This window comes from Bufo gargarizans, chromosome 1 (assembly GCF_014858855.1).
Source record: "Bufo gargarizans isolate SCDJY-AF-19 chromosome 1, ASM1485885v1, whole genome shotgun sequence".
Lineage (NCBI taxonomy): Eukaryota > Metazoa > Chordata > Amphibia > Anura > Bufonidae > Bufo > Bufo gargarizans.
The window spans coordinates 746,114,262-746,134,851 of NC_058080.1; the positions used below are offsets into that span (position 1 = coordinate 746,114,262).

The 20,590-nt window shown below is 41.5% G+C and overlaps 1 protein-coding gene across 1 annotated transcript; it reads left to right on the forward strand.

Moving 5' to 3' along the window:
- Nucleotides 1–760: 760 nt before the first annotated feature.
- LOC122937961 (oocyte zinc finger protein XlCOF6.1-like) lies at nucleotides 761–3,034 on the forward strand. Its single transcript, XM_044293187.1, has 3 exons — nucleotides 761–817; nucleotides 954–1,074; nucleotides 1,679–3,034. Exons 2-3 carry the CDS (start codon nucleotides 954–956, stop codon nucleotides 2,779–2,781), a joined length of 1,224 nt encoding a protein of 407 aa, XP_044149122.1. The 5' UTR covers nucleotides 761–817; the 3' UTR covers nucleotides 2,782–3,034.
- Nucleotides 3,035–20,590: the final 17,556 nt, after the last annotated feature.

The following is a 20,590-nucleotide window of genomic DNA, read 5'->3' on the forward strand; positions in this document are numbered from 1 at the left end:
TAATTTGGGAATTGAATTTCAACCCAGAAAAAAATATATCCTTTGCCAGACAGCAGACAGTATTACAATTGGCTAGCCACAGCTGAAACACCAGATTTAGGGTACTGCTATTTTGGCAATTGTATTTCACCCCTCAATAAAATAGCAAACACAGCCAAGCCCCTGCTGTAGGATATAGCAAAAAAAAAAAAAAACTACTATTGATGGTTAAATGTACTTGGTGGCAGCTTGTGCTGGCGCACCACAAGACACAAAATGGCCGCCGATCACCCCAGAAAAAAGTGACAGAAAATCGCTCTGGGCAGCCTAAAAACAGTGAGCAATTCAATAGCAGCAGTTCAATCATCCACAGCTGCAGATCGATCTCTGAATGAAGTCCTTTGGAGGAGTTAATCACTGCCTAATCTTGCCCTAACGTCGCAGCTGCAACCTCACCCTATGCTGATCAGAGCAGAGTGACGGGCGGCGCTATGTGTCTCCAGCTTAAATCGAGGCAATATGGCCATGTGCATGAGGCCTTATACCCGTGTCCTCATTCTACAAACATGGCCAATTCACTTTCACAGACTAGAGGTTATTTGGTATGTTGCCTGCTATGACCTGGAACCTTGGCACAGGTCCTGATAACTAAACATAAAAGTGAAGGAGCTGAGAGAAGTGTCTGATCTATAGACAGATCTACAGGAAGTCATGTATTCAGTCACTGTGTGCTTGTGTCTCCACAGATGGATCCAGGAGGAGAAATCCACCTGAGAGATGTCCCCGTCCTCTGTATTCCCAGGACTGTCCAGAGGAAAAGGTCCCAGAGAATCCTCAGGTAGATGGAGCTGAGCCCTGTACACATCTATATAGGGGGGTCCTTCAGTCATAGAGGGGTCATAGATTGAAATAGTCTCTTATGTGGATCTGTTAGATTTCCCACCTGTCTGTTGTATTGTACTGAATTGTTACAGATGATAAATCAGGGGGAAGATCTGACTGATATTAAAGTGGAGGATGAAGAAGAGAGGATGATGAGTGATCCCCTATGTAAGAGTGAGGTGGAGGAGTACATTCCTGGAGATGTCACTACAGGTATGTAATCGTAAATGGAGAAAGTGACTCCAGATTCCGTCCTTGGTGCCTTCAGGGCAGGAGGAGAATCTGATCACCGGCTGCTGCGCTTCTCTTTGATTGGATATGTCCCCATAACATCATGAAGTGTTCCCCTTATCCAGCTAATGGCGATCTCTGATCAGATTCTTCTCTGATCCCGGCTGTTCCTGCAGGACATGGCGGTCAGTCACAACCACATCCAGATTGCAGCATAAAAGTTATTTGTGCCATAGTCTGCGATTTTCCCCGCTCACACCAGGTCTAAAAAAGGGTGCATGGCGGGACATTCATTATTTTATATTCCTGTTTTAGGCCTAGAAAATGGTCTAAATGTAAAACAGCAAGGAAGCTGGTTTACATTTAGACCGGTGGTGGAAACGCTGAAGTTATGTAAAGGCTGGCGCCTCTACATAACTTCGGCAGATCCACCACCAACTAAAGGGGTTATTAAGATGCCGGTCTTAATAAATGACCCCTTATATTTCCCCTTCCTACCAGATCCATTTCCAGCCTAATTGGACTATTATAATGTATTTTGTGTATTGTATGGTTTAAAAAAATATTACAAATGTTATATCAACAGGAAATCCCAGTAGGAATTCTGAAGATGATAATGAAGATATCATGCAGCGCTCTTCAGGAGAAAACCTTAATGTACATCCAGGACTTCAAAGTACAGATCTATTATATAATCCCCTTAATTATCAAGAACCTTTTCCTGACCAATCACAGATTGTTACCACAACTAAAGGTCAGAAAGGGGATAAAGGGTTTCACTGTGTTAAAGAGTTCACAAAAATCTCAAGTCATTCTACAGACAGAGGATTTCACACAAGGGAGAAGCCATACTCCTGTTCAGAATGTGGGAAATGTTTTACAGATAAATCAATTCTTGTTATACATGAAAGAATTCACACAGAAGAGAAACCATATTCATGTTCAGAATGTGGAAAATGTTTTGCATATAAATCAGTTCTTGTTGGACATAAGAGAACTCACACAGGAGAGAAACCATATTCGTGCTCAGAATGTGGAAAATATTTTACTGATAAATCAAATTTTGTTAGACATGAGAGAATTCACACAGGAGATAAACCATATTCATGTTCAGAATGTGGAAAATGTTTTACAGAAAAGTCAGATTTTGCTAAACATAAGAGAATTCACACAGGAGAGAAACCATATTCATGTTCAGAATGTGGAAAATGTTTTGCATATAAATCAGCTCTTGTTAAACATAAGAGAACTCACACAGGAGAATATTCGTGCTCAGAATGCGGCAAACAATTTACACAGAAATCAGATCTTGTTAGACATGAGAGAATTCACACAGGAGAGAAGCCATATTCATGTCCAGAATGTGGGAAATGTTTTACAGATAAATCAAATCTTGTAACACATGAGAGAATTCACACAGGAGAGAAACCATATTCATGTCCAAAATGTGGGAAATGTTTTACAGATAAATCAAATCTTGATGTACATGATATATTTCACACAGGAAAGAAACCATATTCATGTTCAGAATGTGGGAAATGTTTTGCAAGGAATTCACATCTTGTTACACATGAGCGAATTCATAGAGGAGAGAGGCCATATTCATGTTTAAAAACTGGGAAATGTTTTACAGAAAAGTCACATCTTGTTACACATGCGATAAGTGACATAGAAGAGAAACTGTATTAATGTTTAGAATGTGGGGAATGTTTTACAGATAGATCTTGTTAGATATGCGACAAATCACATAGGAAAGAAAACAAATTCATGTTTAGAATTAGGGAAATGTACAGATAAATGTACAGATATTTTTAGACATGACAAGACATGACCTGCAACCAAAAATCCAAGTGTTGTTTTTTGTTTTTTTGTGACCATCATGGTATATCACATTGTCAAATCATTTTTTAGTATCTTTATTGATTAATTTTCATGAGAAAAATAAAAAATAAACCATTTAATTATCAACATTTAGAAATTAACAATACAATACAACCTCCCTGAAACAATTGAGACAACCTATAGAGGTATCAGAAAGACACAAAAGAGTCCCTGTATTTTGTATGCAGCAATACATTTATTAAGGGAGGGAAAGCCTGTACCGTCTACGAATTCCAGGAAAAGGAAATTTCATTGAGTAAGCTTTGGATTTCCTGATAGTCCTGCAGCAGCATAGCATACAATGGGACTTGTGGGAAAAGCAATATTATTTGGAAGGGGGGAGGGGGGTACTGTACTTGAAGTCACCAACTGTAGCACTCTTCTGCTGCTATAACATCCAAACAATAGTGTCTGATGAACTTTGAAGACGGGGCCCATATTGCTGCCATGTAAATCCATCTCCCAGACACCTGAGCCAGTTCAGCCAAGGAGGAGGAAGTGGACCGGGTGGGGTGCGCTTTAACTTGCAATGGAGACCGCAGATTCAAAAGGTCATAGCAGTAGTCAATGGTTACCTTTTTACCGACTAGCAATGGATGCTTTACTGGCCTTCTTGCCCTTATTAGGTCCTTGGAACTGTAGGAAGAATTTTTCTGCCTTCTTAATTGTTTCTGTCTTTAGGATGTAAATAAGAAAAGCCTTTCTGACATTCGGGAAATGACAGTTTATTTGATCATTGGGAATGGAATCAGAGGCATAAATAGACAAAGAGATCTCTTGATGAAAAGGAAGTGGAGGCAACTTTTGGAATGAAACCAGGCATGGTACGCAGAACCAGACAATCTCCAAGATCTCTGCAGTATGGTTCTCTACAGGATAGCGCCTTTAACTCACTAACAGATTTCACAGATGTGATGGCTATTAGAAATACTGTTTTATAGGTCAACATTTTTAGAGAGGCATCTTCCATAGGCTCAAATGGATGCATGGCAAGGGATTTAAGTACAGTTGAAAGATCCCAGGATGGCAAAGATGGATGAAAACTGGTTTGAGATTTCTAAGAGCTTTAAAAAAAGTTCTGACTAAAGATTGACCTGTAAATGTACCTTGTAATTGGGCATTCATAGCCGTAAATGGATTTTAGGAGTGTTGAGTTTCAGCCCTTTATCAAACCCCATTTTAGTGGTGTCACGTGCCCGAGGCCCAAGGCAAAGCTCCAGGACGTCTAGCAAACAGGAAACGGGCAAAAACAGACCAGGGACCAACAGAGTACTTTATTACACATGTAATAAAAGAACATGACAGTAAAGCAGGTTAAGCAGTAGTGGTAGCACTACCACAGAACCAAGTTCACTAGCAGACCAGAGGCAAACCCAGAGGCGGAGAGCCAGTGAGCCCCGTTCTTCACAGAGGTGGTGGTGGGGATGAAGTAGGCTGAGGGCTGTCTGGTCTGTTCTTGCTTTGTCTGTACTCCGTACCTGTCCTGTGATGATATTGATGTTGTTATCCTTGTCCATGCCTTGCCTGTTCTTCTGTTCCTGTTCTGTGTCTGAGTCCACTCTGTTCAGCCTAGCAGTGTTCTAACTGCGTCTGATAGCCTGGCAGTGCCAACTGCTTCTGATCTAGTCTGTTTCTTGTCTGTCCAGCAGTGTCTTGCTGCTCCTGTGTTTGTTCTTCTTTTATGAGAGGGCCCTGGGTTCTCATCTCACCGTTCCGAGTCTTAGCATATCAAACGAGACACGTCCAGGACGCTCGGAAGGTGATATTCTTCTTTAAGGAAGATGAAGGCGAGTTGATACACCATGTCTGGTGTCCATGCAATGCCCCATCATACGAGAGGTGATGAGCTGGATTCTGGAGACATCCGCCCCCTCCTTAACAAGTTATGAAGGACTAAAAATTATTGTTAATTCTCTGGTTAGGAACCCCCCTGCTGAAAAAAGAGAGTCTGCTGTCCCCTGTCCTGAAGTGTTATCAGCAAACGGGCCCATCATTGTTAGCATCTCTGTGCTATCTCCTGGGGAGCAGTTTGTCTGTTTCCCAGGTACGAGGCAGACAGCTCGACTCACTCTATGCAGTCTTAAACAAATTCATAAATCAATTACCCCCAACATGGCTGCTGGCAGGGGCGTTGCTAGGGTCTCAAAAGATCCGGAGCCCAAGCCCCAATAAATATGCCTCCCCCAAATACTGCATTTTGCTGTATACAGCAGCACATACTTATCACATGCAGGGCCTCCAGGTGACGTCTCCTCTGATGTAGATCTTCTCTGTCATCATCTTCTCCATTTAGTCCGTACAACTTCTTTCAGCCGCGACTTGTCTCTGCAGAGTGTGACACACAGACATCTTAGCTTCATCACTTTTCTGTCATCGTCCCCCAACTGGAGTCCTCACAGTGTTATCCTGCTGCTCGCTGTGCTCCCCAATACCCCTAAATAGTATCCTGAAGAAACATTACTGCCCCCCATAGTAATAGTGCTCCTCAAAGTCCCACCAATAGTAACTCCCTTCTAGGATGCCCTCATTAGTAATACTGCTCCCTACAGTGATAATGCTCCCCAAGAATGCCCCCATTAGTAGAAGAGCCCTTCAGTATTAATAATACCCTCACAGAGCCCCCAGTAGAAATAAGGCCCCCTATTTTTCCCCCAGTGGTAATGAAGCTCTCTACAGACCCCTCAGTAGTTATAAGGCCCCCATAGTGCTCTTAGTAGAAATAAGGCGGATCTAAAGGTCCGTCCTATAGAGCCCTCAGTAGTAATAAGACCGCCTATAATGTCCCCTGGATTTGCAGTGCCTTGTGCAGTTATATTCCCCCTCTACCATACAGTCCCATGTAAATAACATCACACCATCTCTCCAGCCCCCTCCAAAATACAGTCCCATGTAAATAACATCACCTCCTCCCCAGCCGCCTCCAACGCACAATCCCATGTAAACATTACTCCCTCAACCTTCAGTCCCATGTAAATAACATCATTTCTCCCTCACCATCCACTTTTAACATACAGTCCCATGTAAATAACATCTCCCCTAAACATTCAATCCCATGTAAATAGCATCACTCCCTCCCTCAGACCCCTGTAATATTCAGTCCCATGTAAATAACATCACTCCCTCCCACAGCCGCCATCAACATACAGTCCTATGTAAATAACATCACCCTGCACCAGCCCCCTCCAACATTTATTCCCATGTAAATAACATCTCTCCTTCCCCTAGCCCCCTCCAACATTCAATCCTATGTAAATAGCATCTCTCCCTCCCCCAGCCACCTCAAACACACAGTTCCATGTCAATAACAACCCTCCCTTCAGCCTTAATATACAGTCCCAGTTAAATAACTACAACTCCCAGCATTGCTCTGCCTCTCCCTTCACTTACCTCTCCTCAGCAGTTGGCATGGCCCTGGAGCAACCTCTGTGCCCCCACATGTCCTGAACCTACCTCTTTCTTTTTATATCCTTCTGCTCAGGAAGTTTTGTATGCTGCTGGCTGTGCTCGCCTTTCCAGCGAGGACGAACTTATTGGGCACAGTCAGCAGCTACTGCCCAGCCAAGATTTGGAGGAGAGATCCACTGCTTCCTCCTGTAAGCAGGCAAGTAGCGACAATGAGAGTTGCGTGGGTGCAGGTGTTGCGAGGAGTTAGGCATTCTGCCAATGTTGGCACCTAACCCCTGCATCAACACATGGAGAATCACCATAAAGTGGCCTGGGAAAACCATGGGACTAATGTGGTGTAGCCGGAGGCATCTTCTAGCAGCCCGCACCCCTTTTCCTGCAGTCAAGGCTTCACCAACTTTAGCAGAAGGGAGCTCTGTTTCCTTCCCATCATCTACTGGTCGTGATGCTCCTGCTCCTCGTCATCACTTATTTTATCAGCAATCGATCACAGAGGCGATTGCAAAAAGACAACAGTATGCGTGCACTCATCCAATGGCGCAGAAGCTGAAAGTGATCCTGGCCAAGTTGCTGGTACTACAATCCCTCCGTTTCCATGTAGTTGACTCTGCACCTTTCAGAGGACTGATGGCTTGTGCCAAGCTGACGTGGAGAGTCCCAAGCTGTCATTACTTCCCAAAAACAGCTGTACCAACCCTGCACAGGTATGTTGAGCAGAAGGTGAGCTAATCCTTCAGCCTGTCAGTGTCTGGTAAAGTTCATGGTACCGCCAACGTGTGGAGCTATAACTATGGTCAATGACAATATATCACCTTTATGACCCACCGGGTAAATGTGGTTCTTGCCCAGGCAAACCAGCAGCTAGGTGATGGCAATGCTGCCTCTGTGTTCTCAAACTGTGATTCCTGCACCAACGTCCTCCTCTGTCTCCTTATCCTCAACCTTGTCCTTAGCCTACACTGTAGGCACAATTAGGTATGGTCCTCCAGCATACCACCTATGCAGAGCATGGCAGTATCATGCTTTTCTGCACCTGGTTTGTGTGGGCGAATGGAGTCACACTGGGGAGGAACTGCTCCGTGTCCTTCAAGAGGAAATTGAATCCTAGCTACATCCTTACCAACTTCCTAAAAGACAGAATCAGTTTTTTTTGGGTTGTTCTTGTGATGGATCGGAAGGGCAAAATAATCAGTGACGTCAACACAAACTTACTGCTGACACCCTCTCCACTCTGTTGGGGGGGGGGGGGGTCTACTTGTATCAGCGTGTAACAGAACATGTTCTGTAGACATCTATGTGGAATCAGCTGACGACAGTGTAAAAGGAGTGCGCTCTTTCACGCTATAGTAGAATCTTGGGCCACTGTACGGTTAAGTACATTATATTTGATAGTAACATTGACCTGTAAGGCTGAGTTCACACTTTAGTTATTTGGTCAGTTTTGGCCCTGTAACTGACCAAATAAGTGAAGTGTGAACTGATTCTAAGACTGACGCCTGTCAACTGCCTGTCATACTGACTCACATTAACTGTTTCACTACCACAACGGACTAGCTATGCATGTTTCTGCAATGCACAGTGTTGTACACCGAGATACAGGCTCTCTGCAGCCAGGAAAAAGCTGATTTTTAATGCGCTTCATCACAAATTAATTCAGGTCTAATCAAATTCAGTGAAGCGTCCGAATTGAATTTTTGAAAATCTTGCTTATCTCTAATATTTACCCTGGAGGACTGTGTAATGATCTTCATTTCATATCAGATAAGGTCTCCATTATCTTATCCAGCTCTGAAACCATGAGTCTACTCGACTCATACCAGAAAGCAACTTACCTATAGTAAACTAGGCCAATGGATTGTCCAACAGATTATCTGTTAGGAGTTGGCATCACCGTGAATATATCATAGCTGGAACCCTAGATGTGAAGGATATATTTCTTTAGGACTTCAGACACATAAGAAGCCACAGAAGCCTGAGGGTAGGGTTCTCTAAGAGCATGCTCAGTTTAAAGGAGGGACCCACAGACAGGTGTTGTTCCATCTCTGAAGGTACGATAGAATGGCAGGATAATCTGGCTATAAATGTATTAATTTTAGTAGGAAGAACCCACTATATATAAGTTATACTTTACAGGCCTGAAGCTGTGTACTTTACACTCCAATGAGGGCAGACACATTCACCTCAATAGATGATTCACTTTATGCAGATGAAAGATCTGATGAAGTATACACTTCCACAGAACAAAACTGAGCAGATGACTTTCTGGCCTTATTCTCTCAAGTACAGCAGAGTAGAGATGTAGACCCCCAACCCAGACCAGAAACCAAAGGCCTGCTGCTTGTCACGTCTGTAAAAACAGTAACCACTCTACCAAGGCGCATTGTATGATGAACAACCTGTGCTTCCTCTGCTGGCAACCTGGCCACCAGAGGCAGGCATGTCCAATGAAAAGGTTGAAACTGTTAAACTAAAAAGCCTGCACTTAGAGGGGTATGGTGTAGGCCCATGTTCCCAGACCCCATCTATTGATGAATCTGGAGATATGGAAGTGTTATATAATCAGTGTGTTCAGGAAAGGCCAAAAGGAACACAGGTGATATTTCAACACTTGCAGAAAAGTGCTCCCTATGACAACTTGTTTCATACTACTGTTACGGTTCAACAAAAGTGTAAGTTAACTGCTATGATTGACAGTGGCTCAATGGTGTGTAGCATCAGTGAGCAACCTGAGCAGCAACTTATACAGTCCAAATTGCTAAAACCATGCTTTGCCATACTAAATGATATTGTACTTGTGGGTTGTGGTGGTATTAAAGTAAAGCCAAAGTCCGTTTATGACATACACCTAGAAATGTTTGACTGTAAAATTATTGTTCCAATGCTAGTAGTACAAGGACAAGTAGATGATATAATTATTGGAACAAATGTGATTAGGCATATTACCCACCAGTTTAAGAAAGATGAGAGTTTTTGGGCAATGTTAGCTACTCCTGAAGAGGGCAGTAAAGACAGGCCGAGTTCTTTCATGGATTTACTAGCCAATGTGACCCGATGGAGAGGTGATAGGATCCTAGAGAAAGTGGGCACTGTAAAGCTTATTTCCTGCATTACTATGCAACCTTTTCAAGAGCATTTGGTGTTGGGAAAGCTTGAAAAGAAGGCAACGTTATCAGTTGGTAGTACAGTTATTGTGGAGCCCACTACATCCAAGACATGTCCAAGAAATGTCCTGATAGGGCGTACAGTCGCACCACTATGGGGCGACAGATGGATCCCTGTAAAATGTATTAATACGACCAACAGGCAAATCACAATTAGAAGAAATGCAAAGATAGCCGATGTACACCCTTGTATAGCTTTAGAAGATCTTGATCTTGGTGGCAAGTAGTGTTGAGCGCGAATATTCGAATCGCGAATTTTTTTCGCGAATATCGGCACTTCGCTAATTCGCGAATATTTCGAATATAGTGCTATAAATTCGCAATTTCGAATATTTTTTTATTTTTTTTTTTAATTGTTATATTTTTTCCTTTCCCACTTCCCTAAAGTTGTTCTTACCTGTCCTTTGGATTCCTGGCTTCCTGGCTGCTCCAGTCAGTGCCCGTTGCCGCTTCTGCCGCCTTCCGTGCTCATGGAGCGTCCCCATCTCCATGGGAACGTCTCCATATACTAGAATGTACTGTCGGATTTGAGAATTACGTTGAAATCGCAATTGCGATTAATATAACACGAAATAATCGCATTTGCGATTTCAACGTAATTCTCAAATCCGACAGTACATTCTAGTATATGGAGACGTTCCCATGAGCATGGAATATAGCATTACTAAGTTAAAAATCGCAAATGCGATTATTTCGTGTTATATTAATCGCATTTGCGATTTTTTTTTTTTTTTTTTTTTTTTTTTTTTTTTTTTTTACTATGGTTGGCTTCAATGGTAGAATTAGCGAATATGACGAATATATTCGTTATATTCCACAAAACGAATATACGAATGTATTCGTCATATTCCACAAAACGAAGATAACGAAGTATTCTGCATCTCAGTTATATCTACCTATTCATCAACTTCGCTAATTCTAGCAATCATATAGGACAGTTTACTATAGAGACAGCTAAGTATAATTCGCTATGCGATTATATGACTGCTTTTTTTTTATATAAATAGAATAATTATAATACCTGATAATTATTATAATCTATTTATATAAAAAAGCAAAGTAATATAATCGCATAGCGAATTATACTTATCTGTCTTTATAGTAAACTGTCCTATATGATTGCTAGAATTAGCGAAGTTGATGAATAGGTAGATATAACTGAGATGCAGAATACTTCGTTATCTTCGTTTTGTGGAATATAACGAATATATTCGTATATTCGTTTTGTGGAATATAACGAATATATTCGTCATATTCGCTAATTCTACCATTGAAGCCAACCATAGTAAAAAAAAAAAAAAAAAAAAAAAATCGCAAATGCGATTAATATAACACGAAATAATCGCATTTGCGATTTTAACTTAGTAATGCTATATTCCATGCTCATGGGAACGTCTCCATATACTAGAATGTACTGTCGGATTTGAGAATTACGTTGAAATCGCAAATGCGATTATTTCGTGTTATATTAATCGCAATTGCGATTTCAACGTAATTCTCAAATCCGACAGTACATTCTAGTATATGGAGACGTTCCCATGGAGATGGGGACGCTCCATGAGCATGGAATATAGCAGGGATCAGCAACCTTCGGCACTCCAGCTGTGGTGCAACTACAACTCCCAGCATGCACACCTCCATGGCTGTTCTCAGGACTCCCAAAGAAGTGAATGGAGCATGCTGGGAGTCGTAGTTTGACAACAGCTGGAGTGCCGGAGGTTGCTGATCCCTGGAATATAGCATTACTAAGTAAAAATCGCAAATGCGATTATTTCGTGTTATATTAATCGCATTTGCGATTTTTTTTTTTTTTTTTTTTTTTTTTTTACTATGGTTGGCTTCAATGGTAGAATTAGCGAATATGACGAATATATTCGTTATATTCCACAAAACGAAGATAACGAAGTATTCTGCATCTCAGTTATATCTACCTATTCATCAACTTCGCTAATTCTAGCAATCATATAGGACAGTTTACTATAGAGACAGATAAGTATAATTCGCTATGCGATTATATTACTTTGCTTTTTTATATAAATAGATTATAATAATTATCAGGTATTATAATTATTCTATTTATATAAAAAAAAAAGCAGTAATATAATCGCATAGCGAATTATACTTATCTGTCTCTATAGTAAACTGTCCTATATGATTGCTAGAATTAGCGAAGTTGATGAATAGGTAGATATAACTGAGATGCAGAATACTTCGTTATCTTCGTTTTGTGGAATATAACGAATACATTCGTATATTCGTTTTGTGGAATATAACGAATATATTCGTCATATTCGCTAATTCTACCATTGAAGCCAACCATAGTAAAAAAAAAAAAAAATCGCAAATGCGATTAATATAACACGAAATAATCGCATTTGCGATTTTTACTTAGTAATGCTATATTCCAGGGATCAGCAACCTCCGGCACTCCAGCTGTTGTCAAACTACGACTCCCAGCATGCTCCATTCACTTCTTTGGGAGTCCTGAGAACAGCCATGGAGGTGTGCATGCTGGGAGTTGTAGTTGCACCACAGCTGGAGTGCCGAAGGTTGCTGATCCCTGCTATATGCCATGCTCATGGAGCGTCCCCATCACCATGGGAACGTCTCCATATACTAGAATGTACTGTCGGATTTGAGAATTACGTTGAAATCGCAAATGCGATTATTTCGTGTTATATTAATCGCATTTGCGATTTCAATAGGAGAGTAGCCTTTAAGTTTAAAAAAAAAAAAAAAAAAAAAAAAAAAAAATTTAAAAAAATCGCATATGCGATTTTTTTAATCGCATATTATTCGCAATAACTAGCATAATGACGAATATTCGATTTCGACGAATATAAAACGAATATTCTATCGAATATTCGCGAATTTCGTCGAAATCGAATATGGCACCTGCCGCTCATCACTAGTGGCAAGGAAGAAGTACTGCTATCACAGCAATGCTTAGCACAAGAAGATACTCTTGACAGCACAAAAAGGAAAGATAAGCGTTCTACATTAGATGGTTCTGAATGTAAAAATATAAGACCAATGCTGAAAAATCTTGGATTAGAGGGAGTGAATATAGACTCCTGTGAAGTGTCAGAATACTGGAAGCAAAAGTTAGGTGAGCTGATTGTTTCTAATGAACAGATCTTTTCTAGAGGAAGGCTGGATTGTGGAGAAGCCGAGGGCTTTTGTCATCGAATACGTCTAACTGACGACAGACCCTTTCGTCTCCCTTATAGAAGAGTCCCTCCTGCACACTTTCAGAAAATGCGTGAAGTTTTGAATGAAATGGAAGAAAAGCAAATTATCCGTAAGTCTAGCAGTGAATGGGCATCACCACTTGTATTGGCATGGAAACCATCAGGAGAACCCAGAATCTGTACAGATTTCCGATGGCTGAATGCAAGAACAATTAAGGATGCCTATCCTTTGCCAAATCAGGCTGATGCTCTGGCATCCCTTAGTGGAAACTGTTGGTTCAGTACAATGGACTTAACATCGGGTTTTTACAACTTTCCAATCCATGAGCATGATAAAAAGTACACCGCTTGTATCACACCTGTTGGGCTCTTTGAGTACAACCATATGGCACAGGGGTTATGCAACAGTCCTGCAACTTTTGCTTGAATGATGATGTCAGTTTTTGGTGACCAAAACTATCTGGGGTTGTTATGCTATCTAGATGATTTGCTGGTGTTCGGCAAGAATGAACAAGAAGCTATTGAGAGAATCCATATGGTCTTCAGCCGATTTCATAAATACAATTTAAAGTTGGCACCAAAGAAATGCAAATTTTTAAGAAGCACTGTGAAGTTTTTGGGCCATATCATAAGACCAGAAGGGATTGCCACAGATCCAGATATGGTTTCAGCGACAACAAGCGTTGCTGCAAAAGACCTGATGGAAGAAGATGGCAAAACACCATCGGTAAAGAAGATCAGATCATTTCTGGGATTGGCAAATTATTATTCTCACTTCATACCAGGATTTTCAAGAATAGCAAAACCACTGCACAACCTAACATCAGAGCCAACACAAGGAAAAGGGAAGTCAAAACTGTTCAAGCGAAAGCAGTCGATGGCAGGAAAGCTGAGTCCGGAAAGTTGGGATGAAGAATGTCAGAATGCATTTTAAAATTTGAAGGATGCTTTTCAGAAGACAGTGACATTGAAGCATCCAGACTTTAACAAGCCCTTTATTTTGGCTACTGATGCCTCTATGGGCGGACTTGGAGCAGTACTCAGTCAACTATCTGAATGTGGGAAGGAAGTACAGTCTATCTCTTTTGCCTGTAAAACTTTAACAAAGTCTCAGTCAAGATATCCAGCTCATCGATTGGAATTTTTAGCTTTAAAATGGGCAGTTTGTAACAAATTTAGCCACTGGTTAAAAGGACACAGATTCACAGCATGGACAGACAACAATCCTCTAACCTACATTATGACCTAGCCAAAGTTGGATGCTTGCGAACAAAGATGGGTTGCCAAGCTTGCGCCTTACGACTTTGATTTAAAAAATGTGCCAGGAACACAGAATATTCCAGCTGATCTTCTGAGTCGAGAGCCATTTGTCAAAGTATCAGCAGCAAGATAGGAAGAGAACCATACCAAGATTTACTGAAGTTGTGTACAACTGTTGAGAAGGACTCTGTTCAGGAGTCATTTAAGCTATCAGTGAACCATCAGGGAGTTTCAATTCTGAACAATGAAGTTAAAGCTATGTTTGAAAATCATTTGCGACCAGGAGATGTTACCAGACCATATACAGACAACATGTGAATGATGTGCTGAATAAGGGAATTGTCCCACTCCCCAAATTTTCGTTGGAAAACCTTCAGTGGAAACAAAATGAAGATGATGAACTGGCAAGGGCCATATATATTTTGTTCAGAGGAGAAGAGACCATCCAGAAGAGAACGCCGTTTTGAATCTCAAAACACTTTGCGGTTGTTGAAGCACTGGGATAAATTGAAGTTAAATAATGGAATTCTTTATAGGATTTCAAAACATAGATCAGGAAGCAAGATTTATCAATTTGTTGTCCCTTATTCACTTAGGAGTAATGTTCTCAAGGGTATTCATAATGACGTTGGACATCAAGGTCAGGACAGAACGATCTCTTTGGCCCGAGAGCGATTTTTTGGGATTCACATGGAAGCAGACATCAAAAACTATGTGAGACAGTGCAAGAGATGCGTAGTGAGTAAGACTCCAGAACCAGAAGGGAGAGCCCCTCTTGAATCCATAGTTACAAATCATCCATTAGAACTTGTATGCATTGATTTTTGGTCCACAGAGAACAGCAGAAATGAAAGTGTTGATGTGTTGGTAGTTTTGTAAAGTGGTCTGTAACCATCTCATGCATTCCAATGTCAGAACCAAACTGCAAAGCAAGTGGCACGCAAACTTTGGGACAATTTCTTCTGCATCTATGGATTTCCAGAAAGATTGCATTCTGATAGAGGAGCTAATTTTGAAAGTGAACTAATTAGTGAACTTTTACAGATTGCTGGTATTGAGAAATCGCACACAACACCATATCATCCTATGGGAAACGGTCAAGTAGAGCGTTTCAACCATACACTAGGAAGCATGCTGCGATCTCTACCGCCAAGATCAAAGAATAAGTGGCCACAGATGATTCAAACGCTAACCTTTGCATATAACTGTACTGTACATGAAACCATGGGTTATCCACCTTTTTTCCTCATGTTTGGAAGAACTCCTAGACTGCCTGTTGACATAATGTTCAGGAACGTGTTAAGAGATGAAACGGTCGAGGACTATGATGAATTTGTTGCTGCTCTAGGGAAAGACTTGAAGGAAGCAATTGAAATAGCGTAGAGGATATAACCAAAGGATCAAGGGTTTACCAATTAGTATTGTAGACCACGTTCTTCTTGTGAATAAGAAAGAAAGAGGAAAACGTAAACTTGCTGATATTTGGGAGTCAACTGTTTACAAAGTTGTTAACACCAACCCAAAGACGCAAATCTTCCAGATACATAACTTAAAGACTGGAGAAGTCCGGGTAGTTCATCGCAACTTGATCTTACCAGTTAACTTTTTACCCATTGATTTGGGAGAAGAAGAATTGTCTGAGGTGGCTTCCATTTTATCGGATTATGAGGTAGAAAAACAGATTGATGAAGAACAAATAGATTTCTTCAGTAATGATCACAATGGAAATACAGAGAGAATTCTTGACCAGTTATCAGGAACTGAAGAATGTAGTTCAGTATTATTTGGTTCTAATGAAGAGCTTTTGCAAGATGCCAAAGACACTGGGAAATCCCTACCAGAGGATATTCTAAGAGATGGTCCATCAGACTTTGATCCTTGCCATGATGAGCAAGACTTACAAACCAGTCATAAAGGTGACTTATTCAAGACATTATCTTTGTCCGAGGGTCAAACTGCTCAAACTTGGAATTCTAAACCATCATATGAGAAGAAGCAGACCAATCTAAGCCAGTCTAATTTAAACAGGGGAACTCAAACAAGAGTTGGGAGAACTGTTAAGCAAGTAAATAGACTGATCTGCTCCGTGAATACTAGGATATCTAGGTGCCTAGAAGAAGGAGAGTTACTAGAAGTAGTAGTATTGTAGTTCCTTATAACTAAATAGATAAATGTAGACATTTAAGGTAGATATCACAGAAAAACAAAACACAGCATATTTTGCGATATGTAGGTGCTGAGTTGAGGAGCACAAGGTTGTATATCTTAACAAAGGGGATTCTGTAATATCTCTTGCATTAGGCATTGTGTAGATAGGCACTTTGTAATACTTACTACGTGAGGGGAGTGCAAACCCTCCAAGTAGTCCTTAAGTGGTCCTTCAAGAGAGAGTCCAAGAAACAGTTATCCTGTATAGATATATGCTCACATACCTTAGAATGTCCAAACTAAAGTATACAATTTTGTTCTCATTGGAGTTTTTTTATCACGTTATATTGTACTGTTTAGTGTTATATATTTGGTGAAATTCAGGAGGGGTAAAATGTAGTACAGTCGATATGGAGCATATGAAGTTTCACCAAATATCCAGTCTGCAGGTTTGCAATAGGGTCATACCAATACATAGGAGCCGCAGCAATGAGCACTTGTTAAATGTAGTTCCATATATTCATAAGCTGTTAACAGAGAGTCAGGACATGCTAAATAAACCTCTTCAAATGTGCTATTAGATAACTGAGGAAAGTTTTAACAGACAGAGTCTTTACAGTGGACTCTTCCAGGAAGTCCCCTGTGTATTCTGCTACTTGGTTTAGTCTCCTCAGTGCAGACATTTGCTGTGAAGGAGGTGGGCTGGTGACCTGGCTGTATACCAGATAGTGGCAGTGTTTCCCTGTTGTATTACAGACATTGTCTGTGAAGGAGACATTGGCTGTGAAGGAGACATTTGCTGTGAAGGAGGGCCCAGCCAAGTGCACTCCACCTCAATAAAGCTTTAAACCATAGAAGACCTGAGTGTCGTCCCTTAGAGTCCACATAGAGTTAATGCCTGGAGGAGCTGGTGACCGAGTGAGTGCGAAAGCTGGAGGTGTCGCAGATGGTGTAAGGAAAAGAGGGTTACATATGGACCGATAAATCTTGGGCCCAACTTCCAAGAAGGTACCTTAAGTTTAAAGTTTCTTGTAGACAACCACACAGAATCACCCACTCTCAGGTCCGGACCACTCATATGTCTCCTGTGAGCTGCATGCTTATACCTGTTGCCCATCTTTTTTCAGGTTATTTAGGATTTTCTGCCAAATAGAAGACAAAGAAGAGGAAAATCGTTCCTCAGGAATGCCGGAATTTTGAGCACCAGAAAATGTACCAAACTGTGGATGGAACCCATATGCCCCAAAAAACTGCGACTTATCAGTGGATTTCTGTCTCCAGATTCTGATTTGTGTGCTCCGTCTGTCCGTTCGACTGAGGATGAAAAGCCGAAGAGAAGGACAATTGTACACCCAGACGAGTACAGAGCACTTTCCCGAATCTGGAAACAAACTAAATCCCTCTATCGGACACCAAATCAGAGGGAATGCCATGTAGTATCACGATGTTGTCGACAAACACCTGTGCAAGAGTTTTAGCATTGGGTAGACTAGGTAATGCAATAAAGTGTGCCATTTTACTAAAACGATCTACAACCACCAGAATCACGTTTTTTCCAAAAGAATTCGGTAAATCCGTGATAAAATCCATGGACAAATGGGTCCAAGGTCTGGACGGGATGGGCAATAGAAGCAGAGATCCGGAAGGCTGAGTATGTGTCACCTTAGCACGTGCACAGGTACCACAGGCTGACACATAGTCCTCAACACACACAACCCCCGGCCACCAAAATCTGCGAGAGATGAGATCGACAGTCGATCTGCTCCCAGGGTGCCCAGCAAGCACCGTACAGTGATGTTCCTCAAACACCTTGTGACGTAATTCGGAGGGAACAAACAATTTCCCCAGAGGACAATAGTCCGGAGCATCCTTCTGTGCCTCCAACACCTTGGCCTTGAGATCAGGATAAAGAGCAGATATGACTACCCCTTCAGATAAAATGGGACTAGGATCATTAGACTCCCCCCCCCCCCCAGAAAAGCTACGCGACAAAGCGTCCTCCTTGACGTTCTTAACCCCAGGGCGGTAAGAGGCAAAGTTAAATCTGGTTAAAAACAATGACCATCTGGCCTGCCTTGGGTTCAGTCACTTAGCCGACTCCAGGTAGGCCAGATTCTTGTGATCCGTAATTACTGTAATAGAGTGAATTGCTTCCAACCAATGCCGCCATTCCTCGAACGCCAACTTAATGGCCAGCAATTCCTTATTCCCCACATCATAATTCCTTTCAGCAGTAGAGAGTTTTTTAGAGAAAAATGCACATGAGCGCCATTTACTAGGTGAAGGACCCTGCGACAAGATTGCTCATACCCCTACCTCGGACGCATAAACCTAAACAATAAATGGCTGAGTCACGTCTGGTTGCACCAGAATAGGGGCCGAAGCAAAACATTATTTCACAGCAGAAAAGGCCTGTAATGCCGCATCAGACCAGACACAAATATCCGCACCCTTCCTAGTCATGTCTGTTAAAGGTTTAACCACCGATGAATAGTTAAAGATAAATTTACAGTAGTAGTTGGTAAACCCCAAAAACCGCATAAGCGCTTTCAGATTTTCGGGTCGATCCCAGTCCAACACGGCACGGACCTTCTCGGTCCGTGCACGAAAACCTGAGGATGAGAGCAGGTAACCCAGAAATTGCACTTCCTGTACAGCAAATACACACTTTTCCATCTTAGCATACAACTTATTCTCTCTTAGGATCTGTAACACCTGTCTCACATAATCCTGATGAGTCCTCATATTAGGCGAATAAATTAGTATGTCATCAAGGTATACAACGACAAACCTCCCCACCAGATGATGAAAGATGTAATTGACCAAGTGTTGAAAAACCACAGGAGCATTGGTTAACCCAAAGGGCATGACCAGGTTTTCAAAATGACCCTCAGGGGTATTAAATGTGGTCTTCCACTCATCCCCCTCCTTGACCCTTACCAGATTATATGCCCCCCTCAGATCCAATTTAGAGAGCACCTTGGCACCGACAATCTGACTAAACAAATCTGGAATCAAAGGAAGGGGGTAAGGATTACGGACGGTGATACGATTGAGCTCATCGAAGTCCAGACATGGTCTCAGGGTACCATCTTTTTTCTTTACAAAGAAAAACCCAGCAGCCACTGGGGACTTGGATGGTCTAATATGTCCCTTTGCCAAACTCTCGGTAATATACTCTCGCATGGCCTTTCTTTTGGGTTCCGAAAGATTATACAACCGAGATTTGGGCAATTTAGCTCCGGGAATAAGGGGACAGTCATACTCCCGGTGCGGAGGCAACTCCTGATTACCACTCTCAGAGAAACCATCAGAAAATTCTGAAATGAACGAGGGTACAGTTTTAGTGGTAACAATAGAGAATGATGCATTAAGACAGTTGTCCATGCAAAAATCACTCCAGTCGAGAATCTGTCTCGCTTGCCAGTCGATGTTAGGGTTATGTTTGCTTAACCATGGTAAGCTCAACACCAACGGAGCAGGCAGACCCTCCAATACATAACAGGAGATAGATTCCTGATGAAAATCACCCACTCTTAAATAAATGTCATTCACTACCTGCGACAGGCATTTTTGGGTGAGAGGTGCTGAGTCAATTGCAAAGACAGAAATACTGTTCTCTAAAGCATTAGTAGTCAACCCGAGAATGCGTATAAACTGTCAATCAAGTTAACTCCTGCCCCACTGTCGATAAATGCTTCAACGATTTTCACAGTTTTGGACTCTAGCGCCACCTCGGCAGACAGGAGAAAATGGGTACTACCAGTAAAAGACAAAAGTACGTTTTCTTGCTCCCCATCCACACCACCAATAGTAATTTGAGGATTACCGTATTTTTCGCCCTATAAGACGCCCCGGTCTATAAGACGCCCCTTAGTTTTAGAGGAGGACAATAGGAAAAAATATTTTTCATCAGACCTCAGATCAGACCACCAATCAGACCCCCAATGTTAATAAGACCCTAATAAGACCTTAGATCAGACCCACAATCGGACCTCAGCTCACACCCAAAAGTTAATGACCCCCAATCAGACCTCAGATATGAGCCCCAATATACAGTCATGTGAAAAAATTAGGACACCCTTTGAAAGCATGTGGTTTTTGTAACATTTTTAATAAAAGGTTATTTCATCTCCGTTTCAACAATACAGAGAGATTAAAGCAATCCAACTAAACAAAGAAAACTGAAGAAAAGTCTTTTCCAGATCTTCTGTAAATGTCATTCTACAAAAATGCCTATTCTAACTGAGGAAAAAGATAGGACACCCTCACATGTATTCCCTCTTAAATTGGCTCAGATCTCACACAGGTATATCACACCAGGTGCACATAATTAGTAGATCGTTACTCTGCATGTTGAATGAGGCTTGCCCTATTTAAACCTCAGACATTTAGTTTGGTGTGCTCCTGACTGTTGAAGTGAGAGTGAGCACCATGGTGAGAGCAAAAGAG